This window comes from Branchiostoma floridae, chromosome 12 (assembly GCF_000003815.2).
Source record: "Branchiostoma floridae strain S238N-H82 chromosome 12, Bfl_VNyyK, whole genome shotgun sequence".
Classification (NCBI taxonomy): Eukaryota; Metazoa; Chordata; class Leptocardii; order Amphioxiformes; family Branchiostomatidae; genus Branchiostoma; species Branchiostoma floridae.
Window position 1 is genome coordinate 19,984,894 of NC_049990.1, and position 26,385 is coordinate 20,011,278.

Genomic DNA, 26,385 nt, shown 5'->3' on the forward strand with positions numbered 1-26,385 from the left:
ATGAAGTTAAATGTTTCCATAGAAGCTCTTAGTTTTTATCAAACTTACAAGATTTTAACAAAAATACATTATTAGATTGTTTTATGTATTTTTTTGTGTGAAATTATTTGTAGTTTTAGAAATTTCCCAGCATGCCGTGAGATGTAAACGAATTTCAAAGATGGCGTCTGTTTTGAACATTTTTTTGCATGTGGATTGTGGAATTTCGCAGTTTTCCGAGATATCAAGGCGGTGAATCGCACTCAAACACTACAGCGAGACAGTGGGGGAAGAATACACACTCTCTGGTAAGATTTATTGGCTTATCACACGTTTTGTGAACTTGTGGCGAGACGTTTTTGTCACCTAATTGCTAATCGCTAAGGTAAACAACTTGACTTTGCAGCATATACTCTCTACTTACTAAGGGCGGGGCCTAACCTCTGGACTTACTGTCTTGTGATTTACATCTGCTTATAGACTTTGAACAGGTGGTTGCGTTTAGCTTTGCCTACGCCCACTGTACATTTACATGGTGATTCGTCTGTTATTTTTGTTCACGCTTCAAATTATATGTTGCATGACGTTGTGTCAAAAGTATGCGATAAGACCTTTGTGCGTTTTTGATGAATATTGTTATTCAATCATTGTAAAAACGTCTCTATCCAGAGCTTTGAGGCCAGTTGATAAAGCGAATTACATTTTTATGATATGGCGTAACAGTATCAGTCACTATTGTTTTTTTTTTTTGTTGTTTTTTTGTAAATTCTTTATTTGATTTTAGATCATAAGCCGTTTCATCTTTAGTTGATTGCTTTAAGTGTTGCCCAAATAGAATTGGCAGGTGTTTGGACAGTGATAGAAATAATACCAGAGAGTATAAAAATACCTTATGATTCTACAGTACGACAGGTTGGTTAGAAATCTGTCACATATTGACATAATCTTGTCGTTTCCTTTGTTCTGCAGTGGGCAATGCAACAGCTGTTACCAAACTATAAAAGAAAGATCATTAGGGCCTGGTAGCTAGTGCATTGATGTAATCTAACAACTGGAGCTAATCTTTTTTTTTGCCTGCCATACTCATGGACCGCTCCATGCAGGCTTTTTTACTTTTTAGCTACTACTAGGATTTTGTTATAGGGAGTCCTTATTTATCGGTGAGTCATGGTAAGTGACAATTGTAAGGGGATCTGGGTAGTCCACCTTTCATGGTGCAGAGTTTTTGGTACTTTATAGTGTATTCTAATAAGGTATCCTGAGGAGCAAAAATACTGTTACAGAGGTCACAACTTAAAACAAAAGACTGTAAGTAACCATAAATGACCTAGTGGCCTCCCTGGTCAACCAGAATTTCATGCTGCTCCCCAGTGTAAGGGTGTCCAGTGCATCAAATTTCTTGTTATTTTAAGAAAAGCGTGTCCAGATGACCCATGATGCCTGCCTTGCTAAAAGCCTGGCTCTATGTATATCCATGTATATATATATAGTCTATATAATAGGTGTACAGTGCTGGCTCTTATATAATCAAAGCTTTCATCCTTTGCCTTCCAGTGGTTAGTGCTGTGAGGTGAGTTATGACTGCCATGATGCCGGGACAGTACAGCTATGGTCCAGCCCAGGGACAGTCTTACGGATACAGGACCAGCATGGGAGCTAATGGGACAGGTGGGTACAACAAGTCGCAATAATGACAATAACTTGAATAAGCTGAATAACTCTGATTTGGTAATAACTGGAAGTACAAACTGCTAATTTATCTAAATTCTAATGTTTCTGATACCAGATGCAGCTCTAGAATGCCTTAAAATTGGTTTCTTTGTAGAGATCAAATGCCAGCTGTAAAGCAAGAGTTGAAATTGAAGAAACACACTTAGTAGAAGAATGTTATATTGGGAGCAAATGTCTGTCTGTTTTCCTTCACATTTGCAGTTTTATTAAAAGTGTATTTTACTTCTTTTTTTACAGGTTTCCAATTTAGGAAAAGGTTTGAAAGAGTAGACTGGAGAAAGATAGGTAAGACATGATGTGTGATATATTCTTAATCTTATGATAAAATACATGAGAAAAAAGAGTTCTATAGATAATGAGAATAAAAATCAAACATCCAGATTTGAATCTTGACATAGTCTATGAAAATTAATGATTTAGATCTAATGCTATTTTGCTTGTTCTTGTTGTCATGTTTTGGTAGCCTCAGTTGATGTTGACCGTATCTCCCGGGAGCTGGACTTCCACAGTCTTCAGGACAACATCATGAACATCACCTTCTGTGATATACAGCAGGAAGTGGTCAGTTCTAAGGCAATTTTTAAAACCTTACGTAACTTTAAGCAGATCGATCGGGAGTAAATTAAAGGCAACTTGTCCCAAGCCCAAAGGTCTGTAAACAGTGTCGGAATTACTATGTTGACTTAGCTGACCCTTGTATCATACATGTATATTGAAAAGATACATTTGTTACAATTTTGTATATATCTTGTTTATTATGCAATGCAAGCATTATTCAAATGATTTATATGGCCAACTATAATAAACACAAAATAGTGATACAGTGTAAATCTTAACATTCTACTGACTAAACAATGTAAGATATATGTATATATAGAGAGAAAAGCTATTGTTAAACTTAAAGTTAATGATATAAAAAAACTGTAGTTTAGTTCACATATACAACCTAGACTAGGATGAGCATTACACTGTGTTGAAAATGAAAATGATGCTTTTTTTCTTGCAGGATTTGAGAATGGTAGACCCCACTTTTGTCAAATTGTTTCGCCTGGCACAGCTCACAATAGAGTATTTGTTGGTAAGTAAAAAGTGTAATTTGCTATTCAGGATAAAGCGGTTGTATTTAGATTTTCCTGTGTTCTTCATTATGATAAATATTGAAAAGGCTTGTAATTTTTTTCTAAGAATGTAAAGAAAAAGATCATCTAAATTGATTGAATCATCTGAAAAAAAACTGTTACAAAATGTATAGATCATTTTACTGTTGATTTTCTTAGAATAACTCTATATTTCTACCCCTGTTTTCCCAGCATTCACAAGACTACCTGACTAACATTGTGGGTTCACATGATGAAAAACTCAGAAAAGCTAATGAGGTAAGATTAAGAACATCATATCATAAATTCATAAAACAATATTATCTAACATGATGTCAGGGAGGACAGATTGTTTATGCTTTCTGTTTGTATGTCTTTCATCATCATCAACAGTCAATAGCAGTATAAGTATACTATAACGTATAAGCTTTACATGTGTATTATACAGGCAAGTGGATTACAAGAATGAGATGTCACATACATGATCTATGCTAGATGCTACATGTGCTAAGGTCTAACCATGTATATTTGACTTTGGGTGGGGAGTGGGGTGGTCAAAGGCTCTGCCGTCCAATACATTGTACTGTGCATTAGAGGTGCACAGGTGGACCATTGCCCCTACAGCCCAAGACAAGAAAGGTCATGGCACCACTTTTACCTTTTACCAGTTTTTTTCTGTACTTCACTAAAATGATCTTATGTTATGTACATGTATAAGTATAACATTCTCAGAACATCACAAACATAGGCATAATTGTAGAAAGTACAGTCAAACCTGTATTAGGGGCCACGATCTATACAGAGGCCACCTGTCTGTAGTGGCCAAATTTGTCCGGTCCCTTGAGTGGCCGCTATAGACAGGTTTGACTGTAACTTTTTCATGTTTGACACCAGGAACATGAGAAGACCAGACAGGAGATGGGGAAGCTGAAAGAAGAGCTGCAGAAGGTGAAACAGGAGAGCAGGAAGAGGAAGAAGATGTTAGCAGCTCAACAACTCATCATGCAGGCTGGAGCAAACAACTACCACAAGGTGCATGTAGACACATGTCAAACTCTCAGTTAAATGTAGTAATGCTTAATAGCAAATAGTATAATCTTTTTATACAAATCACATAATGGAAAAGTCAGGTTACACAGTATATGCTCAAAGCTAGAAAAGTATATTACTTTAAGGGGTAAGCCACCACTGCACTGTAGTTTTTTCTGTTTTGAATAGAAAATAAACTACCACAACTAACTGTGAATTACTGTAAAATGACGATGAAGGCTAAACATTCAATTTGAGGTAACAAGTTACTGTATGCAAGGTAACAGGTGCTCAAGCAACTGGATGAAATTTGGAAACAGTCAGTCGTTTCAGACAGCATTCACTGAGAGCAGAAGTTCTAACCCTGCTTTGGTATAGTTTGAACTTCAAGCTTAAGGTTAATGCTTTAGTCCTTTCAGGTTTGGGATGTAAAGCCAATGGTGCCATGTGTATGGGTGCATCAGACTTCTGCATGCAAAAGAACCCAACATACTTCTTGCAATTTAGATATCAATAGAGATGTCCCTTTGTCTTATAATTCTTTTCTACCGACTGTGTTTTAATTTTGTCCCTCTATGACTTTGTTTCCAGTGCCCCCACTGCAACAAGGCCTTCCTGAACTCCTCCTTCCTACAACAGCATGTGTACAGGAGGCACCCGGAGTCTCTACCCCCCTCCGATGCCACCATGGTACAGTCCAGGGCTGCCACTCAGAAACTGGAGGGAGAACTCACAGAGATCAAGGAGAGACTCAGACTCACTGAGTCACAACTACAGGTGAGGAGAAGGCTTTTGTTGACATATGTCAATCATTGTGCTTTTGATTTACATTTTTTAGGGTCAAAGAACAACATTAGCGATTTTAGCAGTCTGGAAAAAAAGGCACGAAACAGTCGCCAAATAGCAAATATTCTTTGTATACAACCTAGTGTTTTAGTCAACCTATGATTCAGTGACTTCTGTCACCTTCCTCAGGGCAATTCTGACTGACTGATTAACATTGCACTGCAGCATAGGTGGCGCTGCTTACAGATGCAGTCCTAAACACAAAGTATTTACCTATTTACAAAGTGTACATGTAGATAGTAATGTGGTGTTAATAGTGTGGTCCCAAACTCCAAAGACAAAGGAGTGTATCGTGTACATAAATGTTCTCAAGTAACAAAAATAACACAACAAGTGTCATCTACCTGTTGTCCCTAATGTTAAAACTGTTATTTTTAGGATGAGAGGAATCAAAGAAACCTGGGGATTGCTCAGGACATGGAAAAACAACAGAGAGTACAGGACCAGAGCAGGAAGGAGATGGAGGCATGGAAGGACCTGCAGGAGAAGAAATATCAGGTGGGGATCACATGACTATCACATGATGGTCACATGGCAATCACATGATGGTCACATGACAGTCACATGATGGTCACATGATGGAGTGTCCTCTTGAAGTGAACATTGGTATCGTGGCTGTAGACTCATATAAAGAGTATAGATACAAATCATATTTAAGCATATTGTGTGCATTTTAAGAAAGCCAGAAAGATGATATTAGTTTAGACAATATGAGCTAAAAGTTTTGAATCCATGTTGCATAATATTATGTGTATTTTAAGAAAGCCAGAAGGGAGACAGTCATAATCTGCATGACAAGAGTCTCAAGATTTGAGTTTTTTTCTAATATTGTTAGTACACTTAGAATAGCTGATAATATTTATTATGATAATATGACAATGTATTTCAAGAAAGTCAGAAGAAACACTGTCACAATACATTACAAGCTAAAAGTTTTATTATCCCCATGGCAAATGTAGATGTACATGTATCTGAGTCTCAAAATTTGAGGGTTTTCTTTTACTACAGGAACAAATGGAAAAGATGAGCAACATGTTTATGAAGGAGCTAAAAGAGGTGAACGAGAAGTACCAGGCATCCCAGAATGCATTGCTGGAGCTGCAGAAGTCCGGCCCGAGGTCAAACCTGGGCGCGTTACGGGACGACATGGAGGAGGAACGGGAGATGCTGAGGAAACAACAGGAGGAGGTGCAGCAGCTGAAGGAAGAGCTCAATGACAAGGTGAGAAAAGTTCTTTTCTTGACTCCAAATGCGTGGCGTCTGTGTGGCGCAATGGCTATAGCGTTGGAATCAGAATCAGTAGGTCCTGAGTTCGATACTCGCCATGCCCCTGCCCCCATGACGGTGGAGTGACGCCCACCGAGCCAGTGTGTCAGCATCTGAACACTTGTTTTTTTTTCCTGACTCCAACTACAAAACGAAGGTTATGCCTGGCGTTGGTACACCCGATCCCTCGATCTCGGAAGTTAAGCAACGCGCAGTCCGGATAGCGCTTGGATGGGGGACCAACCAAGGACATCCGGATTGCTGTAGCCTCACGAAGTTTTCCACGAAATCGTCTTCCGGGAGGGACGTAAAACGGGGATCCCGTGCTCGAGGAGGTGCCTCGACCACGTTAAACAGCCTCATTACTCATACTTGGGGTACCTACTGGCTGGCAAAATACACCAGATGATTATTAATCTTGAACTTCAAAGCTATTTCAAGGCATCAAGTATGATATTGTGAATGCTCCATGGTCTGTCCCTCCATCTGGGGATGGAAATTTTCTTGTGGGGATGGAGTAAAATTTCACCCCATCACACTCACTCACTCACTATCCACTTTATAGTTTCCGTTGTTCCCTGTCTTACAAGGGTTGGACGTTACGGTAAGTCGTTTAGGTCTGATTGCTGATCTCCATCTGCCTCTGTCTAAAATATGATCTTATGAAAATATGAAATAGATGAGAAGTTGAGAATATATTTTTGGAAGCCTTGAATGAGATTTGACAACAAAAATCAACAAATTATGCTCCCAAACAATAGATGGTGTGACGTGTGTGTGATGATGGTGTGAAAAATTCAAGCCCTGTGTACATTTATGTCATTGATTTACAATTGACTGGTTGTTTTACATTGTATAGATGGCAGGAATTGAGGCCAACATGAAGGGAGACTTGAAGTCTCAGCTGAATTCCCAGGAAGACAAGTGGAAAAACAGGATGAGAAAGATGCAGGACAAACATACACAGGTATGGGCTAATTGAACCACACCTTACCTTTTTTATGTGTGACATGTTCTGCAGTTTTTGTTTGACCTGCTAGGTGGTGTGCATGCACTGTCAATCATCAATGATGTAGAAGATTTGGCATTGCAAATATAGAATTTAGCAAATTGAGAATCAGTATACCTTATCAGTGATTGACATATTCTGCAGTTCTCTTTTGACCTGCTAGGTGATGTGCATGTACCATCCAGCATTTAATGATTTACATCATTTAGAAAAATTGCCATTTAACATGAAAAATTTGACAAGTCAAGTATAACTGGTACCTTGACAGCTTTCTGCAGTTCTCTTTTGACCTGCTAGGAGGCATATGTGTATTACTGAGCATCAATTATTTATAAGAATTAGTATTTGAAATGTAAGTTTTGACAAATCGTAAATTGTTTTTTTGTATTACTTTTTACACTGATGTTGCACAGTTCTAATTCATAGCCCCCTTTTTATGACTTGTTTCGTCTTTTTTAAGGAACTAGAGAAGATGAACAGTTTGCTGTCAGACTCGACCTCAGCGCTGCAGAACGAGCGAGAAGGAATCGTGAACAAGTCTAAGAAGAAAGACCAGCAGGTGGAGGAGATGATCCGCAGGGCCAAGGAGCAGGAGAGACTCATCAAACAGCAGAGGAAACAGATAGATGACCTGGCTAGCAGGCCGGTAAGGACAGAGAGTTTTAAGTAGAGAAAGCAGAATGAAGCACTGCTTTAGTGTCGTCGTATCATTGTTGTCGTATCCATTTTTGATTATACTGCTGCTGGAATCCCTGTCACAGGGGTAGGCAGCAGTCGGATAGTCTTCACACTGTACTTCCATGTGGCTGATCTGTCCAGTGAATCCAACTCTGGGCTTCAACTTCATGGTTTACCTCAATGGCCGGACCCTAACATTTCATTCTGCAGTTCTCTTTTGACCTGCTAGGTGGTGTGCATGTACTGTTCAGCATAAATGATTTGGAAGGAATGGAATTTGAAATTTTCCTTTGCTTCTTCATTCAATCACTTAAAGATGCACTCAATCATTCACTCATTCAAATGTTGTCTGAGACACACTCTATCTGATTTACTCAGAGTTCATTTTTCCCTAGAACTATTATAGAATTAACTGTACCGAAGAAGCATCCTCAGTAGATATCTTTTAACAGCATTTACGGTTAGATGTGCAAAGTTTGGGTGTGACAGACGTTCAGTGTATATCCTGTTCATATTCTGCATGACCCTTTGCAATGGTAAGGTGTCATGATTTCGATCCAGACCGAGTCATTCCAAAGACTTTTATAATGATACATCTGTAGACTAACCCCCTGCTGTAGTGATTGCACAAAGTTGTGTGGCCTGAGGGAAAATGGAACAGAGATGGGCGCTGCCCCATGCACTATCTGGTACAGGAAGGACTTTAACTGTTTTTTTCATTCTGTCCCCCTCCCCCAGCCTGCAGTTGCCCCCAGGAGTGAAGGCAAGCCCCCAGTGTCCCCCAGCCCCCCCAAGAGAGGCCCCTCCCCACAGAAGGTGCCCGTCATACGGGAACCGTCGCCGGAAACAACAGAGGAGTCGGAGAGTGAAGAAGAGGAAGAGGAGGAATCTACCATGGAGGACACCATGTTATCTACTAATGACCTGACGGGTAGGCAGATCACAGATATGTTGTGTTTTTTTTTAAATATTATTGATGAAAATTATTGTTACTTTGACATTCAGCACCAAGGACAGGGCCCCAAGTTTTATTAATGTGTCAATTCAGCACCAGGGACAGGGGCACCAGTGTTTAATGTGTCTTCAGCAAGAAGAGCAGGGCCTCCAGTGTTGTTAATGTGTAGTTCAGCACCAAGGACAAGACCCATTGTGTTGTTGTTGTGTCATTCAGCACCAAGAATGGCACTATTTACCAGACTTCTGTTCTTAAAAAGCCATGTTTGCCCTTTGTGACTATTCTAATCACACTTTAAACTGTAGTGTAGCTGCAGATTGTAACAATTTATAAGATGACTGCAAGAATATGTCTTGATTTTTTAACTGCATGTCATGTTTTCCAATCTTCCCATTATTTTTTTTGGCAAATATACAATATTTTTACATTTGGGGAGGGTATTCTTATCTGAAGTATCTAGTGTTCACAATTGTGAAAGTTTCTTTCTTCTAAATTGCAATTTGTATGCCCTTTCCTAAGTCATCCCCAGTCCTTTGTCAAGAAACTACAAGTTCCTTCTTGTTGACTCTGAATTGAGACCATATTTTCATTGTGTGTTTGTTTGTTTGGGTTGGGTTGGTATGTGTTACTTGTACTGTAATTTAGATGTGACAGGAAGTGAGTAGGAAGATGGGCAGATTTGCCATGACAAGTAGTACAGCTCAGAGGTGGTAGAACTAGTCATTAGTCAAATTTAAATCAAATGTGTTATCATTGTTCTCCTCCTTAGGGACCACTAGGAGCTTGAGACTGGTGGAGGCTCTGAAGAAGAACCCGACTCTGATCCAGGGGATCAAGAACGAACTTGAAGAGGAGCTACAGGTCAACCTGGAGAAGAGAGGGATAAGGCCGGTAAGAACTTTTCTAAAATTCAGTAGAAAACACATACTAATGTAGTGAAGCAAGTAAAAGTAACATCCATGGCATTCTGTTTTTCTTCTTGAACTCAGTTTACATTTATCAATAACAGCCGGATTTAAGACAGATTTAAGATTAAAAAATTGGTAATAAATTGGATTTTCCCCTTTAGATTTAGATTTCATTCAATATGGTGTCAAGCACATTTAAGCAAGCACATTCAAGCAAAATATTATGTATGACTCTTTATGTGGATGTTACAACCTGGCGCACCAAACCCGTGTCCTTTTTGGCACACTTTTTGACAGATGAGCCAAAGAGGCCCGATGAATGTCACTGCACCGTCATGGTAGGAATACTGTGTTAGCGCCTTATTCCCAAGGGTACAGCATTAGGGTACTACCAACTATTGCTTCTGAGCCCAATGTGCTCTAACCATGCCAAGAAAGTTGTGCTAGTTATAAATTTTGAATACAACTTTTTATCACATATCCTTATTTTATTAGGGCACCACGGGGATAACCGCTCAGTCATTGGAGAACAAACTGAAAATCCTGAAAACGGAGAGGGTCCAGATTGCCGAGCAGTACAAGGAATTCTGGGATGTACGCCAGCAGCACCTGGACTTCGTGGACAGCCGAGCAAAAGAGCTTCAGAAGTCTCCAAAGTCTGTCGGTAGTCGACCTTCCTCAGGTGAGGCTTGGTCTTACACAGGTTAAACTTATTTATACAGCTGTTCTTTTGTATGTTATGAAGAAGGTTATACATGCTTTCATGCTCACAGCGTAACTCAAAAGGTGTTTTATGGATTTGGAAGAGGCTGGCAAAGGGACCCTTGGGACAATGCTGCAGCAAAATGACTGTTCTTGATATCACATGTTCTTGAATGTTTATTTTTCCCCGCTCATAGTTTGAAAGCTCATGTTATCAATTGTTACTGTGAATGTAACTGTTAAATCTGTCATTTTAAGCTTACATGAATTCGTTGTCATCAATTGCATGTCATGAAGTTCCATAGATTGATATAGCAAGGCTCGAAATACACATACTTAACTTGCAATTTGCACATAATTTTTGAGATTTGCACGTAAAAATATTCTGAACTTGCAATCTTACATGTTGAAAATTCCTGGCCTATAGTAAAAATACTGAAGCCACGGTGCCTTTGTTTGGCTAACAGGGATCATCACCGGTCGTCAGTAGGTGTTATAAACAATCAAAGTTGGCTTTGCTGCAAACTTACATGCTGATTATGTGGATATCTTTCCAAAATTTGAAGTTCTGTCTATATTTTCATGCTCCGATTTCTGTCCGTCAAAAGTTACAGAATGAGCAAAATTCTTATCCAAAATTCCACCAAAGTACAGAATGATGGATGCTGGCTAGAACATTGCATTATAGACGAGTTGTATTTTGCACGTTAAATTTTTGCCAACTTGCAGTTTCGCATGTAGCAAAATAAAAGTAATTCAACACCTGTATAGTCATTTGACTACCATTTTTCAGAACTGTCCAAGATTGACCGCTCGATGTGCATGTATCAGTAGGCGACGTTGTCCGTTAAATTTGTAGTATGTGTTCAGATTTTTAGATGAATTTGTGTCTAAGCATCCAAAGTTTGTAGTCTGATCTTTTTGATCATTGATAAAAATGTACCTCCAGCCCATACCACAGGCTCCCAGCAGCATGGCTGGTCTGACCAGACCCCTCCCCCTGTCAGGGCCGCCCAGAAGAGACCCCGCCTGGACTCAGGGGCGCAGAGACAGGGCCAAGGGTCAAAGGTCAGGAAGGATCCCCCCAAACCTGCCCCCAGGACGGCCACACCGGACAGACTGGACAGAGAGCACCTGTCAGCTACAGGGACACTGACCAGTACTGGGTAGGATGGACGTTAATTGTTTTTACTCTGTGACTGGAGGGTAACCTCCGTCGACAGAGTATTGTAATCGGTCAGTGTCTTGAGTGTTTGCACCTATATCTCTATGTTCTGTTTGCCATATTTTTATGTTGTTTGGCATGTCTTCTGTACTCAGTTGTACGATGGTGCACATTCTTTTTTCTCCGCCGTAGCGTTTCAGGACAGTCAATATATTTTCTGTAATTCAAAACTGCTGCCATGTTGATTAAACCAATGCACGGATAAAATCTAGGCAGGCATCAAAATTCATCCATTTCCAGACAATTGAAAAATATACAACAGTACGAGCTAACTGTAAATCGTTCATAGCTGAGATTCAAGATGAACTGTTATATGCAGCTATAAATTGCAAAAAGTGACACCAAAATGAATATCACTAAATGTTGTAAAATGCCAAAGAAAATTAATAAGTCAAAGAAGAAGATATGAAAGAATTGAAAAATATATATTGCTATGCATGTACATGTATACCATCCTCTGTGTTTAATCATTTGTTCAATCTTATTCCTGACCACTTAGATTTCATGATGAAGAAACATTTTGTGGCATTGTTTTTTTTTTTTTTTTTGCATAATTGCCTTTTCTCCTTTTGGGGTCCCCAGAGGATGTCATCCATACAATAGCATTAATATGACCTATATTACAGGAATGTGATATTTACAGTCAGTCTTCTTCCTTCCCTTCACAGTTCTGAAGATGATTACTCCTTGTCATCGGAAAGTGAAGTTTCCCTTCCTGAGATCCACGATGCTGGCCCCAGGACCCCCAGTCCCACCCCTACCCCCCAGCCCAGACAGCGCACCCCCTCCAGCCCACAGCCTGCCCCCAGGGGAGGGGCTGTGGCCATTCCCCACGCTGGGGAAGACGAGACTGAAAGCAACTGGGACTCAGAAAGGTACATGTATATGGTATTATAATACCCCTGTGTAAGATCATATAATTGGTCTACATTTTGTAGGACTTGAATTCTTATGTTTTGCTTGGTTTTTTCTACACTGTGTTTTTTTTCTTTCTCGGTGATAGAGACTGATATTATCCAGTACTACAACTTTGCCTTAATCTGTATATCAAGTATTCATCATGTGTTAAATCTGCATTTACCTCTGTGATAAATGAGGTATTGTTTTTGGTGTGCATGTGTGTGTTTGTCTCTTTGAGTCTCCAGATATCTGTGGTCAGCAACTATCCTCTGAAAGGATTGCAATTATGATATTTAGTATATGGATAGGGGTCAGGAAGACAAAGTCAAAAGTGTATTTTGAGCCCCCCGGTATGTGACCTTGGTACTGCAGCAAAGCTTCCAGTTTTTGTGTTTTTTTGTACTGGACTTGCTGTGTTTTTTATTTATTTTGTGTAAGGAATAAGTGGTGTAGGTTTGGGTCCCCTAGACCTAGCAGTGTGTTTTCTATATGTACCACATACCCCTCTGTAGTACCATACTACTTTCAAAATCATGGAATTTCCAATGTATTGTAGTGGCAGTGAGTTGGAAGAAATCAGCCCAAGCAAAGTGAAGACAGGGACATCCAAGCCTCGCTCCCCCGTGTCTGCAGTGAGACAGCCCCAGGGTACCATAGTGAAGGAGCTGGCACAGTCCATTGAGGCCCAGCTCACGGGGAGGAGGAGGGACGATAAGAAGCCAGTGGGAGCGGTGGACGCCATGTCAGGGGAGAAGGCACAGGGACAAGCAAACAGGAGAACTAGCAGGGACAGCTTCGAGGTGGGCAAGAATTTCTAAATCATGAAGTACATGTATCTAGAAATCACGCCATACAAATGTACAGCTTCAACCAAACATTCCAAGAATATTGAATTTACATTAATCAGTAGTCTGGTAATCCTTTTTCCTAAAAATTATGTACAAAAGAATGTACACCTTCTTCAAACATGTAGCACTAACTTCAAAATCAACACTTTATTTTGTGTCTTACAACTGACAAGTATTGCAATCATTATGTTAGTACTGAAAATCTCAATCATTTCATGGTTTAGTGTAATACTCTTCAAAATTATTACAATACTGAATTCCCTATAATGATTCTGCATTACGTTTGCCAGGATGAAGAAGATGACAGCCATGACACCTTCTCCCTGTCTTCTCTATCAGAGAACCCTGATGGTCGCAACAGGTAAGGCTGTTCACATTAAAACATCTTTGAAGTTAGATGTTAGAATTATAGTAACATCTGTTAAAATGTGCTACAACTTGTTCTTGTTGTTCACTTTGTAGTGTCTAGTAACACGTAGGTCAGCAAATTTCCTTGATGTTTCAGAATCTGTACAGTAGCAAAATGTATTTTTACAGGGAAGGGTTCAACTTGGTAGCCTTTTCCATTTAAAATGCTTGAGCCTTTTACATCAACACAAGATGCCAATGTCATTTCCCTCCAAAAAGTTGTTGCAGCCCAACCACTGAGATAGTAGTAGTAGTAGTAGTAGTAGTAGTAGTAGTAGATTTGGTTTATTCAGAACAACACAAAGTATACAAGGCCTCACAGTCAAACCTACAAGGTTGACTGAATTGTGCCTGTGCTCACAAATGTAAAATTTCCCAGGATTTGAACTGGTGGTTTCCTACTAATTATGGCGGTACTGAGCGTATGGTGACCTTAAAAAGGCATCTTCTAACAAGAAACACCTGTTCTGCCATACCTTCTACTGCATTTTGGAGAATCTTAAAGAAATAATTGGAACCAGAAACTCAACTGTGAGGCTGCTACCAGTTGAGCTACAGGGACATCCCTATGCTGAAACTGAATTCTACCGCTTAACCCTGAAACTTCCAGAGTTGCAGCCCTATAAAATGCTCTTAGTGCCAGGGTTGGCTGCTGACCTCTGTAAAGAGACCCCCGAAAAAGGCCAAAGTCCCTAACTTCCGGGGTTTGTGCGCTACACACGCAAAGCTGCTACTTCGGGGGAATATGCTATCCCAGTTATAACCAGGCATGGCACACATGCAGGGCATGTGTTTGTGTGCCGGATATATCCGAAGTCTGAGTTGCGCTTGGCAGTTTAAGGGTTAAGACATTTAAAAGGTACATTAAATCTTGTATATTTCTGTTTCAGGTCGCGCCCTCCTACTGCAGGTACCAGTAGACACCATGACTCAGACTCCACCAACACCCTGGGGACCAGTGTGTGGGGATCTTCAGCTGGGGCCAGAGGTAGGGACATCCTGACTGTCCATCTCAACCAATAAGAGAATGGCCATTAGTTGTTCAACCAATGAGAGAATGGCTCCATGTCATTCAGATTTTTGCCTTTTTATGTTTTTATAATTTTGCATGTATCAATTTTGGCAGGGCTATATGGGATCATTTTTTTCCTCATCTACATCTGCTTCAGATTTGTTCAACCTGTCATTTGAAGATGAAAAAAGTGACATTAATGTAGCCAATCTTTCAAAGATATGTATATAAGTAGCCAACTGTGAGTAATATCTTTGACATCAATCATGCTTGTCTGCAATTTGTTTACAGATCATAGAGTAACCCAACAGAATGTAGACTTTTTGCTTTTCATAATCATCTATTATAAATGTAAAGGTCATACACTACACTAGGACAATTTTACAATTAGATGATTCTTATTCCCACAGCAATGAAAGACCACAACACAGGCAGACCCTCCTCTGTGAAGAGCTCCTTGGTGTCAGTCACTGACTGGGATGATGATGACCTTGACCTCAGTGATCTCTAACCTCTGACCCCACCCATGATGCCTTGTGCCCTTCAGTTCTTTCCTACATCCACTTCATGCATTTGAGATTGGGTTGCTCAAAGACTGAAATGAACATATCATTATCCATAGTGCACATCTGTGCAGCTATATGCAGTTATACACACTGTATGACCGTATTGTATATTCTTGATTTAGACTGATTGAAAAATGTTCCGATAAAGTAGAAATCACTTTAGCTGGACAATAGTACATACGGTACATTCAAACAACAATGTCTTCACAGTGATAAATTTGATAGTAGTGTTAGTCCTTCGAATTCCCTACCTTTGTTTACTATCAGCCATTCACTGTTACCAGTGTGAGTGACAAAAAACAATACTATTAGGCTGTCTCCATTCAGGAACATGTGAATTTTTTTTAGGTTATCACATGTCCAAGTCTCTCCTGTGTTTCTCAACTCTTTTAAGTGCTTCCAACATTCCATGCATTTTAGTACAATGTGCAAATAAATATTATTCAGGATTTGGTCATTTTACCAGAAATGCAGTCAGTGCCTAGAGATATGTATCTGGTTTTTGCTCTGAGATTCACATAATTTTTATCATTATTTCAGGCACAAGTATTTCGGGAAAAACTTGATAGTCTTTCACCAGTGTAAATACATGTATCTCACTGTTTGTTGACCAAATACTTCAGGAATGTTAGTGTTAGAACAACACTGTACATTATGTAGCAATGACAGGCCTGACAGTAAGTAAATTTTGATGATTTTATAGTCAGAAAAGTGTGTCACACAATTAATTAATGTTCTTTCACAATAATTAACATAAACTATACATGACTGTATTTACTGCAATAACAAAGTGTCATAGAAATTCAAGCAATAGAAAATGTTTCAACTTCTCAATTAGCCTAAATTAAACAGTTTCACCCTGATGCCCAGATGTTATGTTGTCCTCCTTTGATTTAGAAACTACATGCATGTAGTAAGTATTTGTGAATACATGACCAAGACCAGGACAACACCAAGGATTAAAATCTAATCCAAGCAGAGTTTTGGCTGGCAGACGCAAAGAAATGGTCTGTGTTTTGTACTTTCTTTCAACTTTTGTAATTTCTTTTGATTTCTGTAAATCTGTGCTTTTCTGTGAAATGCAATAAAAAAAATTAAAAAAAAAAAAAAAAAAAAAGAAATGGTACAATATAGAAAGCCCCCCCCCCCCACACACACACACACACAAACACAAAAAAAAGCCTACAAATATCAGAAGCAGCCGGACCTGAACCTCTGCTGAGAGATTGCCTACCCATTATTTCACTGCGTACATGTCACCCTGAGGTAATTAGGGTACTCTTTTCAGTTTAAGAATAAAGAGAGCGATCCAGAGAGAATACCACTGGTTTCAAAGCAGATGTCAAGAACAGTTTGAAACATGTTGAAAATATCAATTTCAACTTTCCTTACAATAGAACAAAGCTGCAGACTAATGTGACTTATGATTTTTGTATTTTTCACACACATGTTTTCAAGAGAAAACAATACAGACTCAGTAACTCACTTCTTCTGTACCATATTTCAAAAGTAATTAAAATGGTTAAGTTCGCATCTTCAATAAAGTATACACTACCAGAAATGATTATTTTTGTGTAATACTATCTTGTTTTTCTTCCTCACAGAAAATTTATCTTCCAGGAAGAAAATTATTCTGTCCCCAAGAAATCTGACAAAAACGTGCTTGTCCATGGGGCAAACAAACTTTTGCTTGAATTTTTGAGATTAATATTCTTACACGAAGAATACTTTTCTTCCATCAAGAGCAAAAATTCTTGTTTTTCTTAAGAGCTTAAAGTTCTAGAAAATTCTTAGGTGTGAGAAAATTTTTCTTCACCAAAGAAGAATAAGAAAATTGTGTGAGACTTAAGATTTTTTGGTAGTTTCTTGATTTGCTTAGAATTTTATTTTCTTCTCGCAAGAATATTTTTCTTCATATAAGAATTATCCATTGGGTAAGCAAAGCGAGCAAAATCATTTTTGGTAGTGTAATTAGCATTGTTTTTATGACAATTTAAAAAAAATCCGTGTACATGTACAATATATTAAACGATATACATGTAGGTATACGTCCTGTGTCTAATAGGTTACAACGTGCAAAGCAACCTGAAGCACATTTACAAGAGTTTACAGGAAAATTAAGTTCACTTCTTTCCAAAAATATGGGAAACCGAGGCCTTAAACTGATGGTGGGGGGGGGGATACTTTACCCAAGGACGTTGCTTTACCGTGTATAGGCAGAGTTTGTAGGGAGAACTAAAAAAATCTTCCAGTCGACCCAGACTGGTATTTCCGCTTAGAAAGCCGGATGCAGGGTGGACTACATATACAGGATTTAAGGTTGGAAATATTTCATATTCAACGGACCTTTCTTGAATTTGTCTGAAGAACATTATTTACATGGTCGGAGCCGGAGCCACAGCAAGTAAGTTCTATAGATAACATCTGCACGTTCATTAATGGTTGCCTGATATCAGAAAATTTTGAAGGGAGGGTCAGATAGACCAAACTGTGTGAAAAGTTTTAAGGGAGGGTCAGATAGACTTTAAAACTTTTTAAGGGAGGGTCAGTTAGACCAAACTGGGTAAATAGGACCAAATAGGTTGTGTTGTAACTTGAAAAATGGTATTCATAATTGACACTATAAGTATTTATTTATTTATTTGTTCAGCTGTTTACAAACAGCCAGTGCTGTCCAACTAGCCGTAGGCTATTGTCAAGGGCTAACCCTGTACATGTTCGCACGTGACGGGTTATACCGCCCCTTACGGGATGACACACCCGTCCGGGTAAATGATGTAGATCACCATGTGGCTGATACGAGACAGAGGTTCGCCAGGCCTCCATGCGGGTAATTTGAAGTGAATCACCAACTCCCGACAGAAGGATTTGCACCAACGCACACCGCACCATCGCACATGTGGGTGTTCTTTACCGTGCATATGGGTATGGCTCTACCCATACACGGGACCTCCATTTAACGTTCTGTCCGAGGGACGACTCATTTTTCACTTGAGTAAAGTGAGTAAAGTCGTGTAAAGTGCCTTTCCCAAGGGCACAAGACAGGCAACACGGCAGGCGGATTCGAACCGGCGACCTCTTGGTCACGGGCCGAATACACTACCACTGTGCTACGCGGCCCCACTATAAGTAGCCGTGACTGTAGTTGCAGTTGCAGTACCAATATGGAAGCTATGAGTGTGGTTGCCAGCATGGTTATTGACTCCAGTCTACCACGCTAGTGTCACTTTTCCTACACCGGTACAGTTTGCCTTGATTACAATAAGAGTGTCTTGTTGGTTGTGCCATGATGTCATATTTTGTCTCTTCAATTCCTGTTACAACGTTTATGGTATTTTGAAAACTTGCAATCATTTTTACCCATCTTTATTCTTTTTGTCCTGTCTTACTATTTTTGCAGTCTGCAAGGTTGTCATACTTGCTGGGGCCTTAAATTATGAATATGAATGATCTGAGACAAGTTGGATGTCCAGAAATTAATATTCAAAGGACTTTTCATGAATTTGTCTGCAGAACAGACAATGGAGAGATCTGGAAGAAACTGTTTGTTTTTTAACCTTTCTATGAATGGAAAAGAGTTGACGACAATAGTGGATACCCAATAGGAAACAAGGTAAGACAACGTCAAGCTGAAGAAATTTTGAATTCCAATTGGAAACAAAGCTAAGAAAAAAATGTCATTTGTTTTGCAACAGGCTCGTTTTTTCATGGAATGAGTTGAAATTTAGCAAAAAAGGTAACGGCATATATCCTATTGATATTGAAATATTTCGATTTATGTGCTGATTTTTACGAGCAACCGACTTGATTGCAAGATGACCACGTCTGTCATATTTATACCATGCCTTCGGCCGTCGGGTGAGACTGATAGCCTCCACCAGGCATTACTACAGGATACGGCGATCATAGAATTCGCCCCCCCCCCCCCCAAAAAAAAAGGTATATGTTTCCCCTCCGGCCGGCGCCAACTCATCCGGTAGCAAAACTCCCCTGGCAAATTATTCTCCCTATAACAGCCAGCGCAGTCAGTCTGGTAGAGACCGTGGTTGGTACTTTGAATACACCGTGTTGCATGTATGAAGCTAAATGTATGTACATAAGCAAATAGGATACAAGACAGGCATGACACTTTTTCGAGAGCTCTTTTCATCTCTAACACTAATGTACCTGAATGTTTACTTGCTGTACTACTGTTTTATTTGATCTCACATTGTTTTGTCCTTTGTTTATTTTATTTTCAAATGTCCTAGTGGTAATGTTAATATTAGCTTTGCTAGAGTTCATTTACCACTGTGTCTTGTCTTATATGTATACCAATAAAAAATAAAATAAAATAAAAAAAATGTTTACTTGGTCTCATTATTATTTTTTTGTATGTAACATGCACTGTGAGTTGATTTGTCTGAGCACAATTTACTGTCATGACATGAATATTAACTATGAGTAGGAAGGGCTTGTTGATTAACCCTTGGTTGAAATTAGCAAAAAGACACATCCTTTGTCCGTCGGGGTCTTAATACTTTGTACTTTCAATGATGTTATCAATCTATCTAAACATGTCATAACTGTAATATTATCCAAACATCAAATAAATTCAAATAATCTTGTGGACACGTTTATGAAGGTTAGACATCCAGGTAAACAATATTCAAATACAATTCAATCTCTACAACTGGATAAAAAACAGATATTTCCTTTAAGACGTTTCGAGAGACATCTTGTGGACAAAAATTGTTTGGTAGATATTTGCACCACCGAGTTTCAATTTCCTTCATGTTTGTTGCTATTTTCTGATACTTTTTATTCTTAAAATCCTTTTTTTATTTACAGAGTCTGACGCTTTCCTTGAGCACAAAGGCCTAACACACTTCTTGATCAACAAGAAAACAGTTTCTGTCCTTTCAAAGCATACATTTCAACTGCCATTAAATCGGATATTTTTGGGGGGAAATCTGGAGATTTTTTTCAATCTTTAAATTTTGCAGAAAATCTTCGTCAAAAAAATCTCAAAACGTTTCGATTTTCAGCGACGCGTGTCTGGCGGTAATTCTGATTTGCACAGTGGCTTGGAAGCTTCTCCCAAAAAATTAAATTTGTAAGTATTAGCTGTTAAGGTTAGTGTTTGTCCAAAGTGAAATACTAGTCCAAAATTAATCTGGAAAAGTGTGGAAAATTGACACTCGCAAATATAATCCAAAAATTCACACTGTGTATGATCTTTCAAACCGCCGAAAACTGATATGTTAGGGGATATCAACCACATTATCAAAGCAAAATTGCCCAAACTACATGTAAAAGGGTCAAGCTAAGGCTTTAAAGATTAAACTGGTCCTTGACTGCCCACGGCAGTCTGAAACAAACCAGACTAATATTCCTGACAAAATAAAAAAAAAACGTCTAAAACATGTATCCTGGCAACCTTTGAAAAACAGAGCCCCCGATTTTTCATAATATCATGAAACCTCCAAAGGAAATTGCATCAAACTCATTCATTGAAAAATATCCAATTCATATCCAGGAAACTGACGCACGTCATGACGTATAAAGCCCATTTGCATTGGTGAAGCAAATTTCACTTATCAATATGCCGCAAAGCAAGACACTAGTTGTTCTCCTGTTGGTCTCCATACATTTGGTATTAGTAGTTCAACAGTGCCCCGACAACTGTGATGCTTTAGTTGATTTTTTCTCAACTTGTCGCTGTCCAAGCAAACAAGGAACAGGGGCACCCTGCAGTTGGGTTGGCCATGGTGGAATTATGTACAACTTTCCTGTCTGCCTTGCCTCCATACCAATCGGCGGCTTCAACACAGAACTTGGATCTCTCCAGATCTTCTATCTGCGTTCTCCCACACTCCTGGAGCACTCTTTTGCAAGCTATAGTCTTTCGGGGCTTGTGCACCTGACTATCCACAAGTCTAACATTTCTACAATACAGCAGAGGGCCTTCCAAGGTCTACAAATGGTGATGGCGCTCTACCTGTATGACAACCGAATCTCCAATATGGGTGAGTTGAAATAGATTTTGACACTTTTGAACATTAATATGTCAAGTCGATGGTTCTATATAATCCAACAAAAATACTAGTATAAATTCAAGATAGGTCTAAAATGTTGTAGTTCATTGGTTAAGTACATGTTACACATTGTGTAACGCTATATTTTTTCACTACAATTCGTGTCAAGGTATAACATTCTGGTCTCTGAATTTGAAAAAGTAGGGCACATCTTGTCTTCCCTTTGCCCATGGGCATTAGATATGGAGTCTGCAGAGGACGGTATCCTTAGAATTTACTTGCATTTGCCTACTGTATCCTGAAATGTAGACATAGAATTCTTACAATTGACACAACTTTTCCACAAACAACATAATTTTTGTGGATATTGAAAACATAATCCAAATCAGATAATGCTAATGACATCCTTATTTCCATAGTAAATGACACAAGTAAATGAAACTACAAATTTGCAAAGTCTCTAGAAGCACCCCTATCCATGCAAAATGGACTGGCCTATGTGACCCATTTTTCATTTCTAGTGCTAGAGTTATCGATCTAAATCCCAAATTCCAGATCAATTGGTTTTCTTCATGACACAGGAAGCAAAAGTATACATTTTTGGTTAAAAATGGCAAAAAGATCCCAAATTTAACCATTTTAAGTGATGTACAATATGGATGTGAATAGAGCCCTGTGGACTAGGGCTGGGTATCGGTACAGCGTACCGGTACAAAACCGGTTTTTCTTATTGGACCGGTCCAGAAAAACCGGACTTGAAAAAATTAGGTGGACCGGATGTTGGACCGATTAGAAAATTAACATATTATTTTATAAGGCATTCATACGTTTTGGCGCTTGCAGTTGGACGAAAATGACAAGAGTGAAGTAGAGTAGAGTTTATAGTAATTTCTACCAATGTTTACATTCAATCGTACAGGTGCAGTTAGCGTTGTAGTATTTTAAAACGCCAGTGTTATGTCTAATACTCCACCAAACAGATTTCTTTGTAGTGAAATGGACCATTGGTATGAGTCATACTGAATCAGGTCCAGGTTCAGGTCCGGACCTGGACCTGATCCTCTGGACCTGAACTGGACCTGGACCTGAATTTTCTGTACCGGTACCCAGCCCTACTGTGGACACATACCGTACGCACCTTCATACCGAAATTCAGATCATTTCGTCTGCATACAAAGTCATAGGAGCCAAAAATTAACATTATTGGTCTAAAAATTGGCCAAAAATACCCACATTCAAAGTGAACATGAAGTACTGTGGGCACTGTGAGCCAGCTTCATAAGATTGTTTCTGGTTTATTGTGCCTTCATGAAGCTTCTTTCGTTTCCCATCAGAACCTGATGCTTTCCTTGGGCTTCATAACCTCACGGACCTGTTCCTTGACAAAAACATGATTTCTACCGTATCAAAGTATGCATTCCGTGGGTTGCCTTTGCTGGAAAGACTTTCCTTGGCCTTGAATCAGCTCAATACTCTACCCATTGATGCCATTCTACAACCCAAGGCATTAACAAGGGCTGACCTACGTAGAAATCTCATTACCACTATCGACAGTAATGTCGTGCGTCTGGAGCAAAATCAGCATCTACAGGTTACGATGCAGGATAACAAGCTACGTTGTGATGAAAATCTGGCATGGTTCACCTGTAACGTGTATCACCTGAAGCAGATTTCCGATCGCATGGCACTTAGGTGTGCATCCCCTGGTGACCTGCGTGGCAATCTTATCAAGGATGTCATCCTTAGCTGCCAGCCTCATCATTACACGTACAGGCCAGAAGATAACGTTGCGTCTACTGGACATGATGAAATGACCATTCCAACAGGTACTGTAAAGATGATCTCAGCAGGTCCAACAACCATCGCCACCTATCCGAACAACGAGACCATTCCCACTGAGGTCTACACAGAGTTGTATGAAGTCTACACATCTACAAAGGAAGTCTTTCATCACACAACAGCGATAGACCATGTCATTCTTCTTGGGGGAGAGACAGTCACTCGCAAAAACACCTTTGTACTGACCATGGTCTATGCTGTTGCTGTGCCTCTTTTCCTTGTAACGGCAATCTTCATCTACAAATGTTTAGATCGTAATGATCAAACAACTAGAAAGGAAAAAGAAAATACGTCCGAGGTTGAAAGCCAGAGAATTGAGCCATATGCAGTGGTTTATCCTGACGCTTCTGAACTACAAGCATCTCAAGAAAACTCGGCTACAGAAAGACAACCAAATGCTGCTAACCAGAACCCTGAACACAATGATGCCATCGTGCCATATGCAGTGTCCTACGTTGATGACACAGGGAAAGGGGAAGATGGCGAGCTTCCACCATATGCAACCACCCTCTTTGGTCATGACCAAGAATGCAAGAATGCCATTCAGCCATACGCAGTGGCTTACAATGAAGACCCTGCAGGGTCAGAGATTCAACCATATGCAGTGGCTTACAAGGAAGATCGAGGATCACATCTTCAGCCACATGCAGTGACTAACCATGAAAACCCAGGACCACAACTTCAGCCATATTCTGTGACCTACGATGAAAACCCAGGGCCAAAGCTTCAGCCTCATTCAGTGACCCATGATGAAGACCCAGGACCACAGCTCCAGCCATATTCTGTGACCTACGATGAAGACCCAGGGCCAAAGCTTCAGCCTCATGCAGTGACCCATGATGAAGACCCAGGACCACAGCTCCAGCCATATTCTGTGACCTACGATGAAGATCCAGGACCACAGCTTCAGCCTCATGCAGTGACCCATGATGAAGACCCAGGACCACAGCTCCAGCCATATTCTGTGACCTACGATGAAGACCCAGGGCCAAAGCTTCAGCCTCATGCAGTGACCCATGATGAAGACCCAGGACCACAGCTCCAGCCATATTCTGTGACCTACGATGAAGATCCAGGACCACAGCTTCAGCCTCATGCAGTGACCCACGGTAAAACCCCAGGACCAAAGCTTCAGCCTCACGCAGTGACCCATGATGAAGACCCAGGACCACATCTTCAGCCATATTCTGTGACCCACGATGAAAACCCAGGATCACAGGTCCAATCCTATACAGTGACCCACAATGAAAAACTAGGACCACAGCTGCAACCTCTTGCATTGACCCATGATGAAGTCCCTGTGCCATATCTTCAGTCTCATATGGAGTGACCCATGATAAAAACTCAGGGCCAAAGCTTCAACCTCATGCAGTGACCCATGATGAAAAACCAGGACCACAACTTTAGCCATATTCTGTGACCCACGTTGAAAAAACAGGACCAAATACAGTTAAGTCTCATGCACGATGAAGAGTCAACAGTTGTAAAACAACCAGTAAAAACCCAATCAGAAGCCTAGTCACTGCATACAAATGCCGAAAATATATGAGGACGAGAAATCAAATGTGGCAGTCAATCAGCATATGTCGGGAAATGTCTTTATGGGAAGGAAGAGAAAAATGAGAATGCAATGTACAGGGGGCCTTGTACATTGCAGCTAATACTGGTACAAAAGAGCACAGCACACCTCACGGACAGACAGTAATGACAGCACATCTCACGTCCTGTACAACCCAGCTCATGGACAGCCTGTGAGTAAGGACAGCACATCTCACGTCCTGTAAATCCCAGCTCATGGACAGCCTGAGAGTAAGGACAGCACATCTCACGTCCTGTAAATCCAAGCTCATGGACAGCCTGAGAATAATGACAGCACATCTCACGCCCTGTATAACCCAGCTCATGGACAGCCTGTGAGTAAGGACAGCACATCTCACGTCCTGTACAACCCAGCTCATGAACAGCCAAAGAGTAAGGACAGCACAACTCACGTCCTGTAAATACCAGCTCATGGACAGCCTGAGAATAATGACAGCACATCTCACGCCCTGTATAACCCAGCTCATGGACAGCCTGTGAGTAAGGACAGCACATCTCACGTCCTGTACAACCCAGCTCATGGACAGCCTGAGAGTAAGGACAGCACATCTCACGTCCTGTACAACCCAGCTCATGGATAGCCTGAGAGTAAGGACAGCACATCTCACGCCCTGTATAACCCAGCTCATGGGCAGTCTGAGAGTAAGGACAGCACATCACACGTCCTGTACAATTTACTTCATGGACAGCCTGTGAGTAAAGACAGCACATCTCACGTCCTGTACAACCCAGCTCATGGACAGCCTGAGAGTAAGGACAGCACATCTCACGTCCTGTAAATACCAGCTCATGGACAGCCTGAGAATAATGACAGCACATCTCACGTCCTGTATAACCCAGCTCATGGACAGCCTGTGAGTAAGGACAGCACATCTCACGTCCTGTACAACCCAGCTCATGGACAGCCTGAGAGTAAGGACAGCACATCTCACGTCCTGTAAATCCCAGCTCATGGACAGCCTGAGAATAATGACAGCACATCTCATGTCCTGTATAACCCAGCTCATGGACAGCCTGTGAGTAAGGACAGCACATCTCACGTCCTGTACAACCCAGCTAATGGACAGCCTGAGAGTAAGGACAGCACATCTCACGTCCTGTACAACCCAGCTCATGGACAGCCTGAGAGTAATGACAGCACATCTCACGCCCTGTATAACCCAGCTCATGGGCAGCCTGAGAGTAAGGACAGCACATCTCACGTCCTGTACAACCCAGCTCATGGACAACCTGAGAGTAATGACAGCACATCTCACGTCCTGTACAACCCAGCTGGGCAGTCTGTGAGTAATGACAGCACATCTCACGTCCTGTACAACCTAGCTCATGGACAGCCTGTGAGTAAGGACAGCACATCTCACGCCCAGCTCATGGACAGTCTGAAAGTAAGAACAGCACATCTAACGCCCTGTGCAATCAAGCTCATGTACAGCCTGTGAATAAGGACAGCACATCTCACGCCCAGCTCATGGACAGTCTGAAAGTAAGGACATTACATCTCACGCCCTGTATAACCCAGCTCATGGACAGTCTGAAAGTAAAGAACAGCACATCTCATGTCCTGTTCAATCCAGTTCATGGACAGCCCAAGAGGAAGGATAGCACATCTCATGTCCTGTACAACCCAGCTCATGGACAGCTTGAGGGTAAGACATCTCATCTTATAGTTATACCCCGTATAACCCAGCTAATGGACAGCCTGTAAGTCTGACAAGCAAAACTACATTTAGTGTGTACAAAGAAGACCATATGGACACTTGACCTCCACAAT

General features: G+C 40.5%; 1 protein-coding gene across 1 annotated transcript; it reads left to right on the top strand.

The window, feature by feature from the left end:
• Positions 1–112: 112 nt before the first annotated feature.
• LOC118427270 (zinc finger protein DZIP1L-like) lies at positions 113–15,495 on the top strand. Its single transcript, XM_035836952.1, has 21 exons — positions 113–287; positions 1,534–1,647; positions 1,948–1,995; positions 2,174–2,271; positions 2,717–2,788; positions 3,021–3,086; positions 3,702–3,839; positions 4,428–4,613; positions 5,061–5,180; positions 5,691–5,903; positions 6,808–6,915; positions 7,418–7,603; positions 8,374–8,566; positions 9,360–9,481; positions 9,994–10,180; positions 11,150–11,366; positions 12,094–12,300; positions 12,882–13,125; positions 13,464–13,534; positions 14,472–14,569; positions 15,004–15,495. The coding sequence occupies exons 2-21, from the start codon at positions 1,557–1,559 to the stop codon at positions 15,102–15,104; spliced, it is 2,766 nt and encodes a 921-aa protein (XP_035692845.1). The 5' UTR covers positions 113–287; positions 1,534–1,556; the 3' UTR covers positions 15,105–15,495.
• The last annotated feature ends 10,890 nt before the right edge of the window (positions 15,496–26,385 follow it).